Source organism: Andrena cerasifolii, chromosome 4 (genome assembly GCF_050908995.1).
Source record: "Andrena cerasifolii isolate SP2316 chromosome 4, iyAndCera1_principal, whole genome shotgun sequence".
NCBI lineage: Eukaryota > Metazoa > Arthropoda > Insecta > Hymenoptera > Andrenidae > Andrena > Andrena cerasifolii.
Window position 1 is genome coordinate 17,219,947 of NC_135121.1, and position 26,388 is coordinate 17,246,334.

The window sequence follows — 26,388 nt, forward strand, 5'->3', positions numbered from 1 at the left end:
CGAAGAGATCCTCCCGGCTCCAATAAAAAATCTTCCTTCCCCCAGCCTACAAACATGCCATTCCGTTACTGCGAGAAAACCGCTCACGCAGAGTTCGATCCAAGCCAGTCACCCGGCCACCGTCGACGCGCAAAGCGGCGTTCAATCCGACGTATGCGAAACAACAGACCCTCCTCGATCATTGGTCTTGGCCGAGCAATTTTTCAGCCCGAGCGTCCCGCCGGCAGCGTACCTATTTCTCTGGAGTAGGGCCGTGAGCAATCTCGCGACTGTACACCACCACAACCCAGCGCTCTACTCCTGGGGTATCCCCCTTCGAACAGACAAAACTACACCGAGAGGGATCCCTCCACCACATCCACGACGCTCTCCGTCCTCCACCCGCGCAGATCGTTCGCGGCTCCCCCGCGGGTCCCTCTCCCACCTTCGCCGCGTTTGTCCGTTCCGCGTCTAAGCGGGCGCATGCGCGCGGAAACGGCGCGAGGCGTCGGCGTCGTGCCGGGGGCGTCGCACCAACGTCGTCGGCGGACCGACCACGACCGTCTCAACCGAGCGTTCTCCTCTCGCCAGGCCAGTATCAAGCCGGGAGCCGTCGAGAGGGTTGATCCACCTCCGCAATCGGCGCTCACCCTACGCTCTTGCGACGTATCCGACTGAAACGTACTCGCGGACACCAGTAGTCACGCTCTCCAACAGGGGAGACAGCCCTATCTCTCTTCCCCTTTGTCTCTTTCCCTTTCTCTCTCTCTCTATCTCTCTCTCTGTCTGTCTCTCTGCCTGTCTCTCTCTCTCTCCCTCTCTATCCCCCCTGTACTGTGCGCGGGTGTTCGTGGTGGCTGCTGGTCGACGTTCAGGTGCAGTGGCTGGCTCGCGGGTCGGATGGAAAAAATGGGGCGTACGCCGAGCCACGAGAGCCGGATCGATCGCGAAATAAACGTACGCTGGATGGACGACGACGCGGAGTAACCTCTTTCGAGTGGCAAGCAGCGTGACGCTGGATCGACGGGGGAGACGTTACGGTGGGTGCCCGTAAATGTACTCACGCCATAGTGCGACGGTTACGGGCTGGTCCGAGCAGGATCCCGTCGTCGGGAGGTTCTCGCGTGCACCTCGCCCGTGCCTGCTCGCCGCGAAAGGGGAACAGGGTTGATGTCGGTGCGTCGCGAACGGCCCGAGCGTCCATCGTTGCCAGCGTCGACGTTTCGCGTCGAGCCAGCCAACGAATGACCGGGGGAAGGGAGTAACGCGGATACGTAGCGCAAGGGTGCGTGGTGAAAGTGCTCGTGTCACCGTGTATTAGGAGGTCGAGGTCGTGTCACGTTATCGAGGCGGAGCGATATCCCGAGGAATCTCCGCGTAGGGGAACGCGGCTCCGATAGAGCCTCCAACGGGATTCCCCGCGACCCTGAGGAAATTAATCCCGAACGTAATTGGCGACGGTTTTCGAGATCCGGGAGGGACGGCTGTGCGCGGGGTAAAAAAGGAAAAGGGGGGGGGAGTGACACCAGGAACCGAGGAAGCGGAGGTTGAGGGGCACTCGAAGAGACGTCGACGTCGAGAGGATAGACGGGGAAAGTGTGTCACCGACGTGGTACGAGGCGCCTCGAGGTGCCTCAGGTCGGGTCGTCGCTAGAGTCCCTCGGCGTGGAGCGACGATAGAATAACAAACCCCTTGGGACACCGTCGCATTAATTATCATCGGATCGAGACTTCCCTCGGGGTCGAGTGATCCTCGAAAGGAGCCAAATGGAGGATTCGCTGGCGTGATGATTGGAGGCGGGTGAGACATTCGGAGCCTCCTCACTCTCGATGTACAAGTAAAAGCCACCGGGTCGATGAGGGTAAAAATTATTCGGCCTTGACACCGATATCTTCCTTCAGGGACAGCGTAAAGTAGAGAACACTGACGGACACCGGCAAGCAGATCGGGGCATCGTTAATGTGTCGTTAGGCAACGAATATGATCTCGATGAGAAAGTACCGACTGCACGTCGACCCAGCTGATCGAGAGCTCGCAAGCCAAGTTCCATTGGTCTGATTATTGGAAAGTGAATTTTCACCGACCGCTGTCTAGTGCCGATTCGCACACGGGTGGCCCGGGAAGATTCGTCGAAATCCAATTGTGCGTAACGTGATCGTGAAGTGATACCCCGGCAAAGGAATATGGTACTTTATTCGATATTCTGAAGTGCGATTCGAACGTGTATATGCGCGTGAAGGGAAGAGGCTGGCGGAGACGTGTGGTCCTCGAGTGTCGCGTGCCACGTTTAACAAGCTGACGATCGATCCCCTAATCGACAAGGTAAAAGACTCGATCGAACGCATATCCTGATACTCTGCTATTCCCGCGAACAGAAAATCAAGCGTGTCTCGTCTCCAATCAGAGGAATTTTACCTAAACACCAGCTCCAACGTTTGAATTACAATATTCATTGATTAAAAAGAACGATTCCCCGGTAGTACTCCCGTTCCAAACATCATAAGCCGTGCAGCTAAGCACATCCAGTTAAGGGTGCGAACCGCACGATCCTCCACGAAGGGACTACCCCCCAATCCCACACGGACGTGTGCACAGTCACTCTCTCTTTCCGCATCCGTCGGCCACGCACGCAGCAGCGGCCGTCCGCGCGTGCGTGCTCACGTGCGAATGCAGCCGGTGCAACGTGGCTAGCGAAGAGGAAGTACACAACGAACCGCGCCACGCTCACCAACTTCAGAACCAAGCCAGAGGACCTCAGAATATCACCCCCACATTCGAATGCCAAGCCTATGATCATCGAGGAAGACCATCGTTCATCGTAATGTGACAAAAGAACGGAGGAACGGCGAGCGACTGTTGCAGTGAAGTGTCGTCGGTACAGGTGAAAGCCGTGCTCCTGGGGATAGTCTGATGAGCAGAATCTAGCAGCGATACCAGCCACGATACGAACCATGCATACCTCGCTTGTGACCAGCAACGCGGGCGCCCTGCTGCCCTGCCTGGTGGTGTTGCTGAGCCAGATGGCCCTGTCCTTCGTGCTGGAGGGCTCATCGACCAGTTACGCTCAGTTCAGGAAATGGAACGCAGGTTTGAACGGCACCCTGGAGTTCGAGTTCAAGACCGAGCAGGGGAACGGCCTGCTGCTATACACCGACGACGGTGGTACCTACGACTTCTTCGAGGTGAAGCTCGTCGAGAGCGCGCTCAGGCTTAGATACAACCTCGGCGGCGGCGCCCAGATTGTTACCGTCGGCCACGACCTGGGCGACGGCCACTGGCACAAGGTGCAGATCACCAGGTGCAACGAGAATACCACGCTGACCGTGGACGGTGTCAGCGCACTGTCCACGTCGCGGGGAAAAGAGTTCGAGTTCGGCAAGCTGGCTGGTAATTCTGACGTGTACGTGGGCGGCATGCCCAGCTGGTACAACAGCAAGCTCACGTTGCTGGCACTGCCCAGCGTGATCTTTGAGCCGAGGTTCAACGGGTTCATCAGGAACCTCGTTTACGCCGATGGCGAGAACACGGTGCCCAGGAGGCAGGAGATGAAGAGCCGGGATGTTAAGGTAGGTGAAGACGTTACTATCGGGGAAGGTCTCTGCAAGTACTCTACTGGAAACGTTCTTAGTCAATTACTCTAAACATTCATATCCGATGTGTGTAGAATCTAGGTACCTTAAGCTGGGGGAAACATTGACAGTACGGGCTAATATTGGCAGCTAATTAACATGGATTAAAGAAGGAACAGGATAAAAATTTTATGCATTTTGACGCTTGTAGCACGTTCACAAAAGATGCAGTGTTGTGATCGGATACTTAAGAATGTAACGGATCTATCTTCAAAATGGTACCAAGTTGATGAAAATTTGCGAGATTGTTCTTCTTAATCTTCCTGAAGTGTTCCAAATTATTTAAATGAATTCACTGAACGGTTGCTGAGTTGTAACGATTTTAATTTCCACTGATTTTACACGCACTCTTATGGAAAGAGACGATCTTGACAGGTAAAACCGCTGAAAAAATGTTGAAGAAATGGTACCAATGTTTTCAATTTTTATGTGCATGTAGTATATGGATAGATGAAAATATGTGCCGAGTTTCAAGTGTTTTCACTACACCGTTTTAATGAAATAAATTATAACCCGAGAAAATTGTGAATTCAGGGCATTTTCACTGCCAAAAGTTCAACAAATGCTTGAAAAAGCATTTGTAAAGCGAAAAATACCTTTCTAGGAGTAAAAATAAGACAAAATAAAATATTATGAAGAAATTAACCTTTTTTCAAAATACTTAATTTCCTTAAAAGATATTAATTTTAATAAACATGAAGCAGTCACGCCAATATCTCGGGCGAAGCCGACACGGGGGATGCTAGTATAATATAGGCACGGCCGTCTCGCGCTGCGCATGAACTTGGCGCGAGACACTACCGTGTCTCTTGATCTGCGCGACACGCATCTGTTACGTCGGCTGTATCTATGAAGCTATTTCGAATTTCTGTCTGTAACTTTGGAAATATATTCTTCGTGAGTATACTATCGATTAAACAAAAAAAATCGATTTTTTCAGCGTCCTATACCAGGTTCCCCTGTTATAGCAAATGTAAAACAGTTGATATTTATATTATATAGCAAAATCTTCCAAAAACATGCCAGTGTTCCCCCAGTTTACGGTATTTATCAATGGGGTGTAAGAGAGGTATAGAGGAATGATTGAAATTAAATACATAGTGGGGGAAGGAGAACATAAACATTAGTTCTATTATTTTCTTGTTTTACTGTTTATTTATTTTTGTACTGGGTTTTCTTATTTTATCTTTTCTTTCACACTGTTTCTTTCTTAATTTTGTGAATTGTTTATTGTAAAGTAAAGGGATTTTACCGGTGAAATAAATAATAATAAAGAGTAAGCTTCAGAAGTGAAATAATAGAGTAACTTCTCACATATTATTGATCCGACGTGGTCAACTTCGATGCAACCCTCGTGATCTTGAAGATAAATGTCAACGGTTAATGCAAAAGTATGACGTACCGGATGGTACAATTTTTAGGTAGCTATAGAGCGTCCTCCGTTCTAGTTTTGTATAAAAAGTATGGTGTCACGATTATATTACACGTTGTAAGGGCAGCGAAGCATCACGATTTGCACGTTTCCTCGTGGGATGAGTCGGCAAACAGCCCCACCGTTCAAATACTACGTAGAAAAATAGTGGGAAACGGCCGATCGATGGAAGACGATAAAGTGGTGCAGCGACTCCCCTAAATGACCAGTTTATTTTTAGTGTAGTATGTACGTATCTATGATGTCGGAGAGGGGGGGGTGGGGGGAGTTTTAGATGTAAGGCTTTCGATCGTACGTGCAATTCATCGAGCGTTAGGAAGAATTTCTTGGGGGTGGATTAGCCTGACTCAGCTAGTGGGGTAACTGTAGTAGGGTGGCAATCGATGTGCTATCATTTTTCAGAAAATAAATGTTCACTTATGTTTTCCTATACTTTATACATTTAACCCTAAAGTACCTGCTTGAAAATGCATAAGTATCCAGTAATAAGTACTCAGAGCTACATGAAAACAATTGAATTCAATGACTAAGTAGTAATTCGAGAATAACGGTTTCATCGGTCCCGGAGACCGGGCCCGAATACTCTAAGGTTAATATGTAACTCACCAATTTCTAAAATTGGCGTTTTGTCGCACAAGCATATGAAAAACTGAAGCAACAACTGCAGTTTCTTTTTAAGGGGAATCCTATTCTGTGGGCTAAAAACATAGCAAAATTGGGGATTTTTTTTTAAGAAACTAGCGGTTTGATTCATCTGAAATTCAGACCATATTTTGATGCATCTTTGAGGAAGCAGTAGTTTTTTTTATGAATTTTGAATAACAAATATAGGAGTTATACATGATCGACCACTCCGTGCAAAATTCGTCGTCCGCTGGTGTGCATGATATTTATCTTTCTGGTAATCTAAAACAGGAAAATGAAACGGAGTTTCACTGTATACATATGTAGCCATAATTTGATGAGCCAGAAAAAAATATCAAAATTTTTTGAGGAGCGTGGAAAGTTTTCAAATTGAATACTCCGAAACTTTAACTTTTGCTATAGAATTTTGCGCCAAATTTCTTATTTAATCAAAGAAGTATATCACTTATCGGTATCCTAGTGCATCAAAGTATAAAGTAATCTTTGTTGGACATACAGGCCAAATTTGAAGGTAATCGGTTCTGTGGTTACAGAAATATCGTGCACACCAGCGGACAACAGCGGCGTGATGTTCGATCATGCATAACTCCTATATTTATTATTAAAAATTAACATAAAAAAAACTACAACTTCTTAAATGATGCATAAAAACATGGTCCAAATTTTAGATTATTCGAATCGCTAGTTTCTTAAAGAAAAATCTAAAATTTCACTATGTTTTTAGCCTAATGGGTTCTAAGAGCCAGTGACAAAACTCAAATTCTTTTAATCAAATCCGAACCAAGTTATACAGGCGCAAACCTAACCCAGACCAATCACCTGATTTTCATTAGAAAGGAATTTTCCCGTCATGAAAACACAGCTGAGCATTCTCTACAGAGGAGAGCCACTCTCGATTTATTACATGCGTGTAAATGCCATATGCGTGAATAAATTAAGTCGACCGCGTAACTCGCTGTTTCACACAGCAAGGTAGATGCTCAAAATTAAATTTTGCTCCCCACCTCGCTGTGATTATGAATGAATCTCGAGAATTTCATAACTTGCTCGAGTGATATCCACCGCGTGCATGAGGATTTCTTGCGTTCGCGTAAATCTGGGCCAGTCGTCATACAGCCGTATTGTTGCGCACGCTGCTGACACCGTTTCACTCTTCTATAACGCGAGGCTCGTTTAAAAAAAAAAGCGTTCTCTCCTTTTCAGTCACCGCTGAAAATTCCCTTCTTCCCATTACTTCTGGGAAAAAGAGTTTCGTTTGATAATAGACTCAAACGACGTTGCGAATCCGCCTCGCGTCCCTACGCTACGTTAATCAAAAGGGGAGACTAATTTTCCGCGTTATTCTTTCGCGTCCAACGGGCTGCGCGAATTTACGACAAACCCACGAAAATAATTTAACGTTTAATAGCTGCTTCGTTCACACGACTACTTGGGCTTGGAAGGGTGTATTTCGAATTATTTCGTATGGTATTCAAATGTGTACATAAACTCACGTATTTTACATTTCATTCCTCAGACTATTTTCAATGAAATTATAGTACCCGATACAATACTACAAACAGTGCAAATACTCCAGAGCAATAAAATATGTCTATTAACACTCTATGGGCCAAATTTTTTTCATGACTCTGAGAAAATTATGTAATGTAAAATCAACAAATACCAACCTATAAATACAGATTTATTTTTTTTATTTATTTATTTCTTTATAAGTTAGAACTGGTAACCGCTACCAAGAATGTTATTGGCCGCTAAGAAGACATTATATAACAAGATATGTACGCCACCGTGTGGAAAAAATTGAATTATTTAATAAAATGTATAGTAGTAGTACGTGACTTGAAAGTTACACGAGTCCATAGAGGGTTAACTTTACCAATTCAGTGAGGTTGTAGACGCGAGGGTAGTAATAACTTACGCGTCTTAATAAAACTCAACAAAGAATACGGTTTATTTAAGGGTGTAACACCAAAAACTTCTTTAGACTAAAAAAATGTTGAGCGGACGAAAAGCACAACCGCTCAAGACGCTTGCTTGAAACCGAATGCCGTCAACGGTTCCTTCCCAATCCGAAGAAGACGCGTACCGCGTGCAAAAATAAGGAAAAAACCCCGAGTCCTGAGACAGGGGAGGTTTCGTCGCCTGGCAAAGTCCAGAGGCCGCGAAACCTTCGGTTGAACTTTATTACCCTACCTGGTCTTCTGCTTCGCTCGGAGTCCAGCGCTACGCACGCTACATCAGAATAGCCTCCGCCTTACATTCACCGTAGCCGAGGAACGTCATAAAAATGAACACCCCCTGCTTTTGGTCCTGAACATCCAACATAAATGTACATCAATACGTTCTGCCATCCCAGATGTACCCACAATATAACTTCCTGCATACGTAAATTGCATCCCCATACGAATGAAGCGCGAAGTCCGGGATGCAATCTCGAACGGTCCCAGAACGCAAGAAGCCTCTGCAAAGGTAACCGAAGGATGAGCCGCGGCGGGAAGGGAATACAATTTGTGGCGCGTCGATAAATCCAAGTCGTCCGTGTGCATTGTGTTGCAACGTTGTTGCACAGTGCTGGGCCGATCTAGGAAGGGCGATAACGCCGGCCGAATTATACCGGGGCGCGAGTAACGCTGTCCGAGGGAGTCCGTGTCTCCTGACGGATATTCTCGATTTGTCTTCTTATCTAATCGCTCGCAGATACGTCTATTACGCCCTGTCGCCGGCGAACGAGCAAGGGCCCGTTAAAATTCGAATGGTTCAGCGTAATAACGAACAAGCGCGGATGCACTCTTGGCATCCGGCCACTCCGAGAAATATGGAGTTGGCAGGGACAATGGCCGATTTCCTTTCACGGAGCCCATTCTTTTTGCGCTTTCGTTATCCAGTTTGCTGGTAATGCACTTCCCTTACACGGGGAGAATTCCCACCGCGGATGAGTTATACGATCTTTTTTAATATGAAATATTTGGTGTACGGTGCTTTCTGAGACGGCGGATTGAATCGCGAGGAATTCTCCTTCGCAGTGAAATCTGCTGGGTGAAGTCTTTAGGATTAGGTTATCGCCGAAAGAATTGCTTGTCCGAACTGCGGAAGGGAAGGTTTGTACTTCGTCTTAAGATTAAGGTAGTGCAAGAAGGAATGCATATTGGATCACTCTCAGTAAATTGAACAGATTGCCTTTAACGGAAGACTAGGGAACTATCGACATCATTCTGTAGCGCTCTATTGGAACACTTAGCTCTACGTGTTAAGAGTGGTCGAACATTCGAGTTACAAGTTACAATCATGTTCTACCCAAGAATCAATTCCCTTCACCTTCCTCTTGGTTTATGCGCATTCGGGGTTCAATTCCTTCTATTATTTCTATTAAGAGGTAACACCACTGCAACGGCGCAAAAACAAAGAAATAAGTGGGAAATCTGTTTAAACGCCTTTATTATACGCATCTTAAGTAGTTTCAAGATTTTTTTTCCTTTTCTTTTTTTCGAAATGGCACTTTAAACGCTCTTTTCTCGAAACCACGTTTTGCAATTTGGCCGGCAGTACCATTTGAACAAATTTTATTCGATTCACTGGAAATTTTTACAGTAGCTTCTAAATTACATTCTCCATCGAAGTACGAATCGATATCGTAAAATATTGTTTTTCTCGGAAATGGTAAGCATTTGAGTATAAAGTTCACTCTCTAGCTCCATTCATCTACGTCCAGCACCATTTTCAGCTAAAAAATCGTACATAACTTTAAAAGTTTTCAACAAATCGTCAAATCGGCACATACTTCGATGGGGATGGTACGAGTAGTTTAAAAACTACTGTAAAAATTTCAAGTGAATCGAATAAAATTTGTTCAAATGGCACTGCTGGCCAATATGAAAAATATGCTTCCGAGAAAAATGCGTTTGAAGCGCCATTTTGAAAAAAAAAACAAAAAATAGCTTGAAACTGCTTAAGATGTGTATAATAAAGGCGTTTAAACAGATTTCCCACTTATTTCTTTGTTTACCCACGAACAATTGCCAAAGGTACAGTACATTTGTGTGACGCTATAATGATGTTACACCTTAAAGCCAGGTGTCTTCTACCATTAATACCAAATTCCACATCACTATTACTACTGACAAACCAAAGTCTCGCTCCAGAGTCAATAACCCCTACAAGATTCGGTGAGCAAATGCAGACGACTATACTCCCTCAACTAATGTCCTACATTCACTTCGCAACTCTTCCTTATCTCATGAACTCCGCACAAATTCACCGCTCCGTCGTGCCCACCGAATCAACTCGACCACAGTCGCGCACATTTGAACAGGTAGGACGTTCCACTCAAATTGGTTGAACAAAAAAAAATTCAATTTCCCAAGTCCCTTTTTTTCTCCCATTCATTCGCGACAGATACGATGATCAAAGGGCGAGGGACTAGCTCGTCGGCCGCGCGCGGCTCCGGGGTTGAATTATCGAGCCCGGCATAGGATTCCGATAGTTTCGAACTCGTACGATTCGATCATGATCACGGTGAGAATACTGTAACGCTCACGGCTGATCGCTGGCACGTTAATATTATTGCTTGGCAGTTAACGGAGGACCTACGCAAACCGATTATCGCGGTTGTATATGTGTGCACTAGAGCTGAGCGTGATTCCATGGCTCGTATAAATAGTTGCCGCGGAAAGAGCAATTACACTGTAGGGTGCAGCTATTCCGCAACCGTTGCAGCTTTAACGCCAGCTACGTCGGGCTTAACGGCCACGTAAGGATACGTTCGTTTAAATAGATTAGATGTAGGCCGCATGTGGGACAGCGGTGAATATAAATAGGTTCGTTAAAGGAATTTTCGGAAAACCGCAGAAGGCTTCCCATCGCGAGGACCAGGCGAATCGTGGACGTTGGTAGGGCGGTATGATGTCAATGGACACGCGGGTCCACGGTTCGAACTTAAAACGGCATACCTCTGCGGGATAAATTAGGGTAGATCGGGGGCGATAGTGACAGGGAGGGGGGCCATTGTAACACGTTAAATATCTGAAAACTTATGATAGATATTATCACAATTTTGGGGTATGTGATGATGAATGGCAGTTGGAATACACGCCAGGGTGGCCCTTATTTATACGCATCGAAACTTTTTTTGTACTTTGCTCTCACCCCCTAGAACGGTGACATTTGGTAAAAGAAATAGTAGAAAGATTATTGCAATCGTACATCAGGAAAGGGTGCCGACCAGGCCTTAAAGTTTAGAATTCATCAATAGTTTGGATTTAATGAATTTCTCAAAAATGGTAAGCTCTATCGGAATTTTGTTGAAATAATATTAAAAGAGCATTTAATTTTCTACAATTACTGTACATATCATTCTTTCGTGCTTCCAACCATTTTTTAGATAATAGCGTTTGAATATAGAGAGGTCGGCGCGTATAGACAAAGCTGGCCACACACGGGGAGGTTTCTCCGCGGTCTTCATCCGTCGCGTTTCAAGTCTGCGGACTTAAGGGGCCATGCTCAGTCAGGAGGCCGAAAAAAGGGTGGTCTTTGGAATTTTTTTACTCGAAATCTATAACACATTTCTCAAAAAAACTTTTTTCCTTTTAAGGATTGTATCTAGTACCGTGCATCGTAATTTTTTTTATTTAAAAATATTTATCAATAACGAAGTTATTGTCCATCATTCGAAGGTTCTCTAAAAAAAGGCTTCTGCGGTGACCACTGCTGCTCAAAAGTCGATCATCTAAAATAAAAAATTCAGAAGAAATTACTTATTATATTATATTATCTAGTATTTGAACGAAGGATTTTTTTGTCCGATGCTTAGTTTTCTTTTAATTGACGAAAATCAGACACGATTTATGATAAAATTTTAAACTTTTACTTTAAACATCAGCCAATTCTTCCCAAATCAATATTTCGAAAAATTCTCCGTTCAAATACTAGATAATACAATATAATAAGTAAATTCTTTTGAATTTTTATTTTAGATGATCGACTATCGAGCAACAGTGCTCACCGCAGAAGCCTTTTTTTAGAGAATCTTCCAGTGATGGACAATAACTTAGTTATTGATAAATATTTTTAAATATCAAAGTTACGATGCACGGTACTAGATGCAATCCTTAAAAGGAAAAAAGATTTTTTGGGAAATGTGCTATAGCTTTTGAGTAAAAAATTTCCAAAGACCACCCATTTTTCGGCCTCCTGACTGAGCATGACCCCTTAACTGCATGTCTATGATCGCTTTATACCGGCACGGTTCTCGTGACAAACTTCAACCGCGTGACAACCAGTTGTTCAACATTTTTGTCTGCAGATAAAAACCGACAGGTCGAAATTGAAAAAACTGAAAAAACTTACTACTATTTCAACGTGATTGGATGAAGAGCTCGAGTAATGCACACTATTGGTATCCTTCGTTGCGACATCCACTAACTTCGCTTAATGAATTCACATCGAACGAGGGTTGACGAGGAAAATATAACGTCCACGACAAAAGCGTAGATGATTATGTATTACCCTTTCGTGCAAGATTCTCGGTGACTTCCTGGGTAATAAATCGCGGCCATTGATAAGAATCATAAGCTATCGCTGATCCCTTTTAATATCCGGGATTTGGGACGTCTTAATAGCGGAGGAATCAATTGAGTAGTTATCGACTTTCGATTCAGATATCCCGTAACCTTAAATATTTATGAATCGTCCTACTTGTGACTTGGCTGTGCCCCTTACCACCTACGTTTCCTTCAGGAACGTTTTAAATAATCATCGCGCCGTTCGATCTTCCGCACACCTGGGTTATTAGCTCGCGTAAGAATGGTTCATTATGTAGCACAATAAGACGCGATAAGCTGCGGGGGATGATAAGTTAATGTATGCGGCATGCACGCGTGGCGGACTATCAATTATGCATGTTTGAACAGCGTTTTCTCCAGTTTCAATCAGGCGATATTGAGCGCCTGCTGTTTCGCCCGCGCCGCTCGCCTCGTATCGAAAGAAACGAAAAAGACGATAAGCGTGATTAATAGACGAGGAAAGGATATCGTTGTTGGAGAGATAAGTATTCGCTGCGACGTTGATTGATCGCCCCGGGCTAATCGCACACCAATACTCGCGGCAACTTATTTCATTTTTCGATGCAGCAATTAGCGCCGCGCGATGTAATTATTCAGCGAGCTTGCGCGCGTCTTTGATTAATTTCCTCGATCGGATGATGTGATTAACGCTGCTTTGAGAGTCCCGGGCATCGCGCCCCTCCTGCGGCTGGAAGCTGAGGGCTCCGCGAGGAAACATCGCGAGTCGATCGTGAACGCTTGTTACTCTCAGAAAAGCTCCGTATTTTTAATGCAGCCCTATGTAGAAACCGAGTGTTGTAAATCAGCGCTTCGACGGTCATAGTTTGCTCGAGGAAGAAGAAAAACGTGCAATGGATTGGCAGCTATGTTAATATATACACTTGCTGACAAAAGTTAAGAAACAAAATAATCGTTTGGGATTTACTGTATATTCTTCATCTTCTGAGATACATACGTTGGAACTGAAATATATTTTTTATTTTTATAATTTGATAGACACGAATTATTATATTCCAACGGATTATTACACTGGAATAATACTGCAATTATTTTAAGCAGATCATTTCTTATAAGTGCTTAAAACTCAAACAGATGATTACCCACTCAGTATCAACGAATTGAATAATATCTACAATCTACACCTTAATTTCCTTTGCACAGTTATAAAACTTTATCCATAAAATAAGTCCCATGTCTCTCAGCACCTTTTTACTCTATTTGTGCCACTTAAAATAGCTAACTTTAAATAGGCCACAGTATCGAAAACTCCGCCCCCAGGTAATGAAAACATCGGCATTAAAAGTTCAGAGGGGTAATAGGTTTGTACTATCACTGTCACTGTAACGGATAACGGCTCCATGATCTATCAACGAGGAGACTATGATGGATGAATTTGTAGATTATGTGTCGATCAATAGCACACGTACAGGTTGCCCCGTGTATCGCGGGATGCGCAAAATTTACCTTGGAAGCGATTGATAAATGTGTTTGCATTTCTTATATGTATTTGGGACGCGTATATAGGGCGAGCGCTATTAATTCGCGATGTAATGTGATGGAAACGTACAGGCCGAAAGTGGAATAATTCTACGCGCGAATCACTGAAATATATGAACTCAAACTTCGAAGTGACTGAGGTGTTGGAAACAGACGTTAATTGGGGAATATTGCCCTTTTTTTATAGTTGCGTTAATCGTCTCTTTACTGGAGCGAACAGAAGCTTTCGCCGAAGTAAACGAAAATGGTATGTAAGTACATGGAAGCATTAGCAAAGCTGGAGCTCGAGGGCGCGCGACATGCATTGCGTGCCCCCATTCGGGTGTAAAATTAAACGATAAGTACTTTGAATAGTTTCAAATTTATGCACCAGATATGAGTTATTTCAGGTCGTGATTCCTACGTTCTTCAAATACCGTTACTGAATTGTATGAATTTTAGAATTTTAGGTGGGACGAAGGGACATTTTTGTTTAGGACCAGATAGTAAAAAAATTAAATAACCATTCGAGTTCTAATTGGTAGAATTAGAAGAGTCAATTATTTGACTATGACAGTACGTGGTCTATTAAGCTTCCCTCTATATTCACCTGCCTTATTTTTCGCTTTCGAGAAAAGTGTATTTTGTCCCTTTCATAAATTGGCTCTATTGAATGGAACAGTGTAATAAAACAAGGCAATGTTAACATTATTTCTATAACTAAAAGTCTACATGACGTCGTTTTTCTTAAGTTGCATAAATACCACAGCATTGCCAAAGTCTTTCTAACAAAATTACAAATACTCGTCCAGAAATTTCTATGCTTTCTCAGGAAAATGGCTAAGCATTAAAATTAGTTTCAACGAGCAATAAAGACAGAAAAAGACGGCGAAGTTTGACGATTTTCACAATCTGTTTCAGTACTTTTCTCACACAGAATAGCTGTAATTAAATGTCTAAGAACCAAGGTATTTTATGTTATTTATAGTTAATAGTTTCCATATAAATATTTCATCCAATATCAGCTTCTGACTTTGATTTCCACGGCAACATTTTTACACAGCAAATTGGCAACATCAATACACGCTGCATAATTTATGCGAGTTATATTTAAAGCAGCACGTTCATTATTGACTGGGCACGGTATCGTCACCAGCAATCTGTGACACCGCAGAATGTATAACATCAAAATTTTAGCTCGCGACCCCGCCATGAGGCGCCAGTGAAAAAAAAAACCACCCTTTCGAGTTGTTTTCAATATTTTCAGTGTCAGCGCGGCTCGTCGCTGTTTTCACGATGAAATCTATTCCCCCCCCGGCGATATTTTCCTCGAAATGCTGCCGTTACACCATCGGCGCATATTTCACGTACCTTGCTATTGTTTGGGTCGAGATAATGGCGTTTCAGTTCCATGAAACCACTATAACTTGGTGACTTCAAGTATTCCCCGTTTGTCGAAAACCGAGGCTGTATAATAGACCCTGATGATTAATGCTCCTGTTATTACCCCGCCGATAAACTCCCGCAAGTTGATTTCACAATTTTCACGCGCATAGGTACGCATGGTTTGTTAATCTTTCGAATTCGTTCAACGATGCACCGTAGATAGATACAGTGAATCGCATTAATATTCGGACACTTTTTAAAATCGCATAACTTTTTTAGAATTGGTCCAAACAACTTCAGTTTTTTTTTGAGAAGCTAGAAGGATTAGTTTGCTAACTGACGCGTTTCGTCGTTTTGAAAAAAAAATGTATTTGGTTGGAATAGCGAAAAGAATAGTAAAGGTCGATTTTTAAACTTTTTTTTGTGAGCTTGTAATGAAAATTAAAAAAAAACGTTTGTGCGAGAATAGCGAAAAGAATAGTAAAGGTCGATTTTTAAACTTTTTTTTGTGAGCTTGTAATGAAAATTAAAAAAAAACCGTTTGTGCGAGAGTCGCGAAAATTCCCGAAATCAGCGATTTTCGACCTTATCCTGCGATCTTTAAACGTTTGTAGCTCGGAGCAACGTTAACCGATTTTTATGAAATTTTAGACACGTATACAACTTACTGCAATCTACAAACGGTTTTTTTTAATTTTCATTACAAGCTCGCAAAAAAAGTCTAAAAATCGACCTTTACAATTCTTTTCGCAATTCCGACCAAATACATTTTTTTTCAATACGACAAAATACGTCATTTAGCAAACTAATCCTTCTAGCTTCTAAAAAAAACTCAAGTCGTTTGGACCAATTCTAAAAAGGTTATGCGATTTTAAAAACTGTCCGAATATTAATGCGAGTCACTGTAAGTTTTGATAGTCGATTTCCATTGTCGCTAAATCTGAAAGTATCTTCACAATTTGTTGATTTTCTACATCTTTGTGGAATCCGGACTATCGCTTGGGTATATAAACACTGGCGCAAGTGGTTACAAAGGAAAGTAGCATATTCGATAACATCGTTTCGAATAACTTTTCTGGGCTACTTATGAACGTGTTCCGAGTACGTACCCACTTTCATCGGAACGTCAACTTACCTACTTTAGCATGCGCTTCAATCTCTCCCTGGAATTCTCGTGCCAGCACGTGAAGCATTTTCCGCTGGAACAACGAACTGATTAAAGCGAAAGTAAAATTTCCTTCACAGTGGAGTGTATCGAAAAGGCGATCAAATATTAATTATGCTTCATGAAACTGAAATATATTTCCCATCAAACCATAGTTACGGTTTGATTCAGTTTGCTGTGAAGTTCGGCCGGACGTCGGGGCGAAATATTCGAGGACCGATAATTAGTTTGACTCGTTAACGAGTTTTCCTTTGAAATTACGATTTTATGCCGGCGGAAAATTTCCGCGAAAGTGTCTCGCGCTCGGTTCCCCGTAATTTGTACATCAGAGAAGACGGTTCTGCGATCAAAAACATCAGCCAAAGTTGTAGATTACTCTTTTTTTTTTTAGACTCTTTCACGAGGAAATTCCGATAAAATGAATGTTCCGTCGAGGTCCCTGATGCAATTTACCGCGTCCTCATGTGCCATTAACTTGCTAATAGTAAAATAAGTTTAACCTCGTTTACGGGGTAAACCTCGGTGCACAGAAGTATGTTAAAGTGCTTTTATAATCGTAGCAAGACAGTTACGGCAAGAAGCTTACTTCTTGTTTCTTAATCGAAACTGATTCTAAAGAAAAACACCTTATCTGGCGCATTAACCATCGTTTAGAAGATACTTCGGTGCAAGTGATTGAAATTCATCGCTGCAAGAACTTGCTGTCAATCGATGAGAGTGCATTCCACGAGCAGCGCACTTCACTGACCTTTCCCGAAAGTTGTGCCATGAAGGAAGAAGTCGAAACAGTTTGTCATTATGAATGGCAATTTCATGCCAGTGCAATTATAAGCTAGGGCATCGTTGTTGCACCCGCTGCAGAACCGTGTAGTTGCGTTTTAATGCGAGCATCGGCCTAGTTCCAAAGCGCCCCCGATTTGCATTGGCTTGTCTGGCTGGCGATTCGGGGCAAGCAGAATCGCGGAATACCAATACACTCCTTAATCGATTGTCCACCCTGCTCGCGTCCACCCCTGTACACGCGTGACGTAATGAGAGCTCGATAGAAGAACAGAATCTTCTTTACTGAAAACTATGATGTGAGGATATAAGGTGCGCTCTTGCGCACCCTTTACAAATTAGCCAATAACGTGCTCTTCCCAAGATCCTTCATACTGGATTGTCAACCAATAGGATAGAATGAATTTGTCAACATTTCGATACGCGTCCGTACACTTGCATATGCATTCATATACATACATATTTTAATATGGGGGAAATTGGGAATGCGCTGTAAAATACGAAAATGAGCCGCTCAGCGAGCACAGCTTATATCCTTGCATCATGCTGAAAACTGTGTTCTGTTACACTGTGCAAAATAATTCTTCAGTAATAAGAAATTTCAAAAACGTTTATATCTATATTTTTAATTATTTCTTTTAGAGTACATAATACTTATTTCTTCCTGATACCCAATCCATCATCAAAAATCGCGTAAGACACATTAGTTCCCATCTACTTCGATCACTCTGTGCATAAATATTCAGAATATTTATTCAGTGCGGCCCCTACATTTGAGTATGGGTACCTTAAGAAATTAAAAAATTTAGTTCACTCGAATGGAATCTTAAGGGTACCCACCGGTCGGAACGCTTGAAAAGTACGTGATTTTTATGGATTAAAAATAAAAAAACTGAAGAACATACAGTAAAAAAGCTTTTCGGACTTTATCACTACATATTTGGAGAACAAACAAAATAATGATTGTTTGAATTTTATCAATTTTTGCATTAGATATGCAGCATTCATTGTACCACTGTAGAAATTAGAGCTCCTGGCGGGCGTCATCATCAATATCGCCGTCGAAATAAAAAAAAAATAAAAATATTCTTAAAATATATGTGAATGGTTATCGCCTTATGCACAAAGAGTAATTTTGGTTCACCCATTTTTTTTAATGGACAGATGTATGCGTAGAAGAACATGCTTCTTCGCAACTTTGTGTTTAAACATGTGCTAAAAATCGCCGGGTTGTTTGTTCGCAATGAAGACGGATAAGGCGATAAGCGTTCACATATATTTTAAGAATATTTTTAGTTTTTTTATTTCAGGCGATCCTGTCACGAGTTCTGCTGGCGCTCATCAAAAACTCTAATTCCTACAGTGTTAAAATGAATGCTATCTAATGGAAAAGATTATAAAATGCATACAATAATTTTTTTATTTCTTCTTCAAATATGTAGTAATAAAGTCCGAAAGGTTTTTTTACTGTATTTTGTTCGGTTTCTGTCTTTTTAATTCATGAAAATCGTGTATTTTTCAAGCGTTTTGACCGGAGGGTACCCTTAAACTACGCATAAAGAAAGACCTGGTCCTCGTTTGCGGAGAATTCGAACTACTAGAAAAATTGATGACTCAATGATTCGACAAGAATGGAGCTGCAAACCCTGCGTAGTCTGCATTTTATACGAGCAGCCAGCAAATGGAACAACGTTTCCATCGAACACACCTATGCCTGTGAAACCGCTGGCAGGGTTGTCCTATTAACCGTTCCCATGGATCGAAAAAGAGCGGGCCCTTCAAACAGCCGGATACAACGTTCGGTAGCCAGACGAATTACGAGCATGGAGAAACGATGCTCGGTTTTGTCGGCGGTTCCCCGAACAGACCGGACCGCGGTTGCAACGCGGAAGAGTGGGAATGCTTTCCGTTTCCTGCGAAATTCCCGCCATATTCCCAGAGCACGGCACATCCGGATCCGTGTGACCCTCGCTCACGTTCCCTCCCTTTTACACCCTCCGAAGAATAATCCGAACCCACGCGTACCACGATGGCTGGCCTCTACTCCCTTTTGTGCGAAACGCGCGACGCAATCTCAATAAAGCACGAGGGGCAACTGTGATTGTATATGATAGCGGACACTGGGTTGAAATCTCTTTTCTTAGTGTAATATTCTGGTATACGATGAGCAGGTATTATGATTGTCGAGTTGCATTTCATCGCGTACAGGATTTAGAGATCTTTCGTATGAGGTGATTATAGGGAAGATAATTTAAAATGCTTACATGAAGAAAAGTGAGTAGCAGTTGGGCCTTAAGGGGACCGTCCAGTTAAAATTTTTCTGAAAATCGATATATATATAATCGATTTGTGTGTGAAACTTTCACAGGGTATTCTCGGCCAGTTATACTACAATATATATCCCTTCGTTGACAATCTGGGTGTGAGCCACCCATAAGCTGATTTTGACGCTCTGTACCTTCTACATGTAAAATAAATACCTTTTTTCCAAAGCCGACTTACAAACTATTTTTTCTCTGAAAATATTATATCTGAATAATAACTCTGTAGATTTTTAGCTTCTAATATTGGAATTTGTAAAAGTTAAAATTTTTTGAAGATTTTCTTCGCGTTTTCTCGACACATGGTAATCTAGATTTTTTTTTACAAAAACTGTGATGAAATTTCAACCAAAAAACTATTGGAATACATTCTACAGACCTTAAAATTGACCCATGATTTTTTTCATGAGGATTGGATTCTTCAGATAAGAATGGCAATCGTTCAAAAATTGTTCTGGGTGTGAGCCACCCAGGTATGTCAAAGTTGATCGAAAAAAGAGGTGTGTCAACGAAGGGTTAAATATATTTGTAGTATAATATATTTGACGATCCTGTGAGTAAATTTCGTGGTTACCGTTTTGGCATCTCTTTTTGACAGCGTCTGCACTAAGCGCCACCTAGAAGATGCATCAAGACCGAAAACACGAAATAAGAAATTTTTTTGCACCCTAACGATTGTATCAATAAATGCCACAAATATTTTTTAGGATATGTTATAACCTCTTCTTGTAAAAAATTCATAAAGATCACCTATTTTTTAAGGGGTTTCACCGGAGGGCCCCCTTAATTGTATTGATGATGAAGATTTTTACAAATCTCTCGTAACTTACAGAAATACTATAGAAACTCTTACTCTAAGCAATGTAAGAGAGCTAGAGATGCTAGAATTCAAGAGAGCAGGGAAGTGCATACGCACAAGGGAAGACGGACCGTGTATGGTCAGACGCACTCGGAAACCAATGTACAGTAAATCCTCGTTATAGCCCCGTTTTTACCATGCGTAGTACGCCCGGTGACTATCCCCACCATTTCTTGTAATCCTTCGAGAGTGAGAGAACCCAAGGACGAGCGAGAGGGAACGAAAGATTCAACGGCAACTTCGTGTCAACTGTTTCGTTCCCTCTCGCTCGCTCTTGGGTTTTCTGACTCGCGACATTGGCCGCGCGGAATAGAGTCCGCAACGCGTTGTACGCCCGCCGCGAGCCCCGTTCGTCGGGTTTAATACGAGTGTTTACTGTACCTAACAAGAACCGCGAGTCTCCATAACCTTTTATGTGTGTGTAATCTTGAAAATTGTATGGAGTAAATTACGATTCCATGCTTCGTGTGCTTTTTAACATTCTAGCGAAACTGGAACACCCAATTACCCTTTTTGCTATTAATAATATTAGAGAATACTCGGCAACCTAAGTTTCAGCAAGAGTTTCATACGACGAATGAAACGATAAGATAATCTTTCTGAAATTCACACGTGGTATTAGTCACTCCTCTAACATAAATTTCACCGTCTACAACCACCCTGAAGCAACCTTAATACCAACGATTCCTTCCACGAAACGAAACAATACATCAAGCCAGAACCGCACAATTAAACTTAACACAATATCCAAGCCTGCCACAAGACTGTCTTCAGGAATCAACAAAACAGAAACCAAGGAATCGATGCAAGTGACCCTGCATCGAAACACTAAAACCGGGGAGTAGGATACGAGCCGCAAGTAAAGCGTATTAAGCGTTTGCACGACAGCCAGCACGGCTTAGAAAATACTTCACGCTCGTAAACACCGCTCGAAAAGAGAAGAAAAAACAAAGCAACAATTCCGTGGAAAATTACTGTCGCGCGCGAGAGAGAGAGAGGGGGGTGGGGGTGGGGGCGAGCGATCGGTGTTTGAAACGCGCAACTGAAATGTTTTTTACGACATTCTCGTCTCGTGCTTGGGATAGCAATTTTATGGGTGAAATACGGCTGGCGCGAAGGGAAAACATTTTGTCATCGTCAAAACAGACGACAAATGTTTGCATTGAAATATATACATATATGTGCATGGAAATGGGCACGGGTGCGGTTGCGCTTTGGATATCGATTCCGCGGTCGCGGATTGTTGGGCAGAGCGTGAAGAGGGAGCGCTTTTTCCCGTCCAGCGAAGCACGTTACACTTATCTAGTGCTTTCCCGCGCTCTTACCTCTTAACCCTGGCAGGGTTAAGTTCCCCAGCCTTTGGAAGTTTCGGTTAATGGTGGCCGTTTCCGTGGAACTTTTACGATGATTCCAGCGGACATCTTAAATCTCGTGACTAATCATCCTAAAACCGCTACCTGCACGATCGCCATTATACACCGTGTTCGTACGAATTTATCGCGAAGGTAAGCTTTCATCGGCTGGGATATATTGTTTTCCGTGAAGCACGGCTGGGAGAGTGTTTTTCAACGTCGGCTCCAAGGATAAAGATTCGCTTTTGTGAATGGTAAGATAAATGCGTCCATTAGCGGCGGTGTTCTTTTTGCCAGCTAGGCACTGTTATTTACCTATAAACAGTGATACATGGATGTGTATTAACTGAATGGAGAGATACGGAGGGTACGGAGAAGGAAAATTTAAGATCCTTTGCCCATTGATTTGTTGATGATTTGATTTAATATGAAAAGATTACTAGGTTAGAAAGGAGGTTACTAATTCATATTCAAAATGAAGTTTATTTTGTAAGAAGGCTAGAAATACCATAATTAAAGACGCTGATATTTTTGATAATTCAGCCCAAAACGCTGACCCTGGAAGCATGAAGTTCGGAAGGTATATTCCTTTTGCGAAACAGGTGCTCGATAAGAAGGGATTTTTTGAAATTCCAACCAGAAGGGGGTAAAAAGGGGTGAAATATGTTTTCTCGGACTCCGTATTATTTCTTAGGTCCGATTAGATATCAACTTGGTTTTTACTTACAAAGGTTACAACCAGATTCAGCATTTTGCCCTAATCAACCCCTACGGGGTGAAATGTGTTTTCATGGCGTCCGTAATATCTCCTAGGCCCGTGGCGAAGCGCGGGGGTATTTTGCTAGTTATATGTAAAGTGTGAAATAGAAACATAAATGTTGCAGGAATTGTTTGATACTGTTCGATGTAATTGGTAATAATTGAACCATCCTTCATTTTGACTCATTCGATCGAAAGGACACTCGATGATTGCACATAATTCTGTCAGCACTCGCAATTGAAACGTTGAAGATTTCCCGGCCTTGATTTCCATATTAAGGATGTTTCATGGCACAGCAAGACAAATTAACGTTGACTCCAAGATATATCGTGAGATTACCGTTTCACAGTACATTACATTGATCCTAATCAGGGAAGTAATTATGCCGGAGGAAATGTTCCTTCTGCATTGTCCAGAAGTTCGGAATATCGATTCGATCTCGGAACTGAATTTATCCTCGAGTTTTGTGCGAAATTATGTAGCACTGTCGGTGAAAGAGCCACTCCAGGAAACGTTAGCCTCGTATCGCGAATTTCGGAACGATTACAGCAACTTTGCTTCATCTACGTCTTCTTATTTCGCGGCTTTTGTGTCCCGTCTCAAAGTAAAATCGCCTGTACGTCCGGTTATTACTTGATATGATCGTTGGGCTTTTACGTGTTCCCTCGAATTTAGCTGTCGTCTGTGCAAGTACAGAGAACTTAGGCTGTTCCATTCACACACGAATACGCCCCATTTTCTTGATATTGAGTTGCAAGGTCTGCGTCTAATTGAAACGAATCTAAAACGCGTTTTTAATTGCAAAAGTGTGGAATGTTGCAAATGTGAGGGGTCCGCGAAATACTTATGAAACAAATTGGAAACGAAATAAGAGAAATGCAAGTTTTAAGAGTCTTTTTCTTAACAGCATACCTGCATTTTCCAAGATATTTTCTCACCTGTCCCTAGAAGGAAAATTTTGTTTATTCTTATAGCTATTGGATTAAGGGGAAACATTTTCTTTTTTGTGTATTTGTAAAAAAAATTAAAGCAAATTCAGATGTATCCTTTTACCCGATGTTTATTATTATCATCGAGATTGAAAAAAAGTTGGTATGAAATATACATGAGCTTTAAAAATGACGGTGCTGACTAGTAAACATTTTAACGTTCTTCTGTGGCTTTGCTGTAATACTGGTTTTTAAAAAATGACGTAATCCAATTTCAAGGTGTGATTCTTGTTTGTTACATCCGTTGGTTCCCGCGCAACCAATAAAAACTAAAATCAAACCTCGTCGTCTTTGTGGATTACTAAAAATCCGCGACTTCTTAATTTTTTTATGAAAATCTCGAATTTTCATGATTAACATCCTGTAATTTTTTTCAAGTCGATCTGAACCTCCATTCATTCGCAACTAGAGGAAAACCAAGAGAAAATAAGATTCGAGAAAAACGCGTATACAGTTTTTGGGCAAAGGCGATGCCGTAGGTTGCCGCTCGACCTTTTTAGCTGCCAAATCAACAATTTTCCGATTTTTAATATAATCCAAGCGGCATTTCTTTCAGAAAAGACAGTACTTTCGGAAAAAGCAATAGAAAACGATTTTTCGACTGCCTAGTCCCCTTCAAACACTTTGAAATCTTATTTCTTTTATTTTAGATAAATTCGAATAAAATGAGAAAATATAGAAATTACAGAAGATTTTTCTTAGAACCCTTAATCTACAGCAATGAAAATTTTCGAAACAATTTTACTTCAAAGCTCTTCATCTCGGTGCGTCAATCGAAAGGTAGAAGCTGCTGGCCTAGACTACTTAATGCAAAATTTTGCATTACACTCTAACAAACTTGTGATCACTTGTAATAGAACAAAGCATCTGTGCATTCTTCTATACAATACTAACGTAACTTAGATAGTTACACAGTAATAATTCAAGCTAAACATCCACATACATCATGCCAGCATAATTCCACTGAAGTCTCCCCGCAAAAGTCACTAAAGTTCGCGCATTAAGTTGCCCAAAATTGAAGAAAATCCACGGCTGACAAGGCGTGCTCTTTTATGAATTATCTTTCCCGAATCTATGAATAATTCAACGCTGTTTACGAAGCTGAACTATCCACTCTCGTCGAACTCGCGTTGAAGTCCAAAGACTGTTAACGACGCGGTAGTGGGCTCGCAGAGGCAGGAGCGAAGTGTGAACCGAAGGCTGAAGTGTCGAAGAACAGGCGGCTTGGCCGAACGCCAGTCTGAGCCAGTTTTTGGAATATCTATGACTGCGAAACTACCGCGAATCTGTGCAGATTTTTATCGAACAAGAATGCCTCTCAAACACTGACACCATCATCCTCATGAACACCATACGTCTGCGAGGAACGAAGTTTTCTAGGTTCCACTGGAAGAAGTTTGTCAGAGTCTCCTAACTGAGGAATCTGAGGGAGCCCGATGTTATTCTTGAGCAGCAATTTGCGACTTCCACCGCGACTTCCCACTTTCCTCCTCCGCGCCCTTATCACCTCCATTTCAGTGATGACATCGCCACGACTTACAATTAGTATAATTAAACACGCACGGTATAGGAAATAGTTGCTACAAATGTTTTAATATGTGCAGTTGTCGATCACAGAAGAAATTTCTCTATCAGGAAACTATAGCTTCGAAAGCAACTGCTCACCATTTCCGCGACTCCTCGTCACAGGGGAAGAAGTAAGTAACGAATGGCCGTATATGCCTGCTGCATTCGCCTCCACTTTAAGGCAGGCCAAAAGAGCTTCCCGCCAAGTGACGTCCTCTAGGAGGTCGAGAAGCGGCGGGCCATCCACGCGAAGTCGGCATTCTCTTGGTGGGAGAGAAGAGGAGGCGGAAGCTAGACTACGAGGTGGCTAGGCCGCGGAGCAGTATGTATGAAAGGGGTCGAAGAAACTGTCCAGAAGTGGAAGTCTGGCCTCGACTGCCATCGAGTTTCCTTTCAAACGATACCTTATACCCCCGGCTCGGGGCCTTTCGTTTCTTACACCCTTAACTCGAGTCTCTTTCCACACCGTCTTCTTGCCATCGGTGTGCTGCCATCCACTCACCACCGACATAATAGGAATTTAATACCGTAGCTTCGAGAGTAAACTGGAGGCAGCAGGGGGGGGGGGGAATAGAGATCTCGGCGCCGAGCAACGTTGCCATTATTTATAAACCATTGATTTCCCTCGTCCTGGATATATACCGCAGCCAGCCACCGGTTCTCTTCGGGACCTGACACTCCGAACACCCTCCCTCGTTGCGCTTTTATGTGTTTCACTTATACACTAAGCTTCGCGACATCTCCGGCTCCTCCTTTTTTCCCCCGCGGACGTCGTGCTGGGACGGTGTTGCAGCAGCCGTCGAGAATCTCGAGCGTTGAAGCAGCTCTGCTAGCCGAGTCCCTGGAGAAATTCGATAAATTCGGTGCCCGAAGCTCTCGTCCTACCTTGCTGCTCGATCGCGTAATTCGACGGGAGAAAGGCGAGCGTGGGACGGGGGCGGCGGGAAAAATGAGGAGCGATGCTGATATCGACGTTCCTTGCTATGGGGACATGTATAAGAGGTGGCGGAATACGGGATACGCGCGGTATTAGGGCCGTAAATTCCGAAATATCCGCCGAATGCGGCGTCGCGTCGTATATATCGGTGCTTTAATTTTCAAGATATAGCGCGTGTTTGAGATTCCTTGTTACTTTGAAAGCGGCCATGGGGTCGAGTGGGGAGACTCGTGCCGCGTCAAGTATTTACTCTGACCGCGCGACACGTTGCCCCGCGGAGCCAGTGAATTCCGTCTAATGATGTTTAATTATCTAGCCTCGCTGTTATCGCTGGATTCAGTTTAGAAAGGAACGCATCGACTGATAAAGGGGTCTTCTCGTCTAGAGGATCTTCTATCCTCTTTAGCAACGACGCACAAAAAAACTGGACAGTTTTTACCGACGAGCATTATGCACACGTATTTACTAACATTTCAGTAAGTTGTAAAAAAAGATAATTTGATGACGAATATTCCCCGAAAGTTTCAAGTAAATCCGATAGGAATTGACTGACT

General features: G+C 42.7%; 1 protein-coding gene across 6 annotated transcripts in view; it reads left to right on the forward strand.

The window, feature by feature from the left end:
- The first annotated feature begins 558 nt into the window (after positions 1 to 558).
- Nrx-1 (neurexin 1) overlaps positions 559 to 26,388 on the forward strand; it is a 429,130-nt gene continuing 403,300 nt past the window's right edge. For all 6 annotated transcript variants that reach the window (XM_076811144.1, XM_076811146.1, XM_076811145.1 and 3 more), the window contains exon 1: positions 559 to 3,546. In XM_076811144.1, coding sequence (XP_076667259.1) covers positions 2,932 to 3,546 — 615 coding nt within the window. In that variant the 5' untranslated portion in view covers positions 559 to 2,931. The remainder of the gene's footprint in view (positions 3,547 to 26,388) is intronic.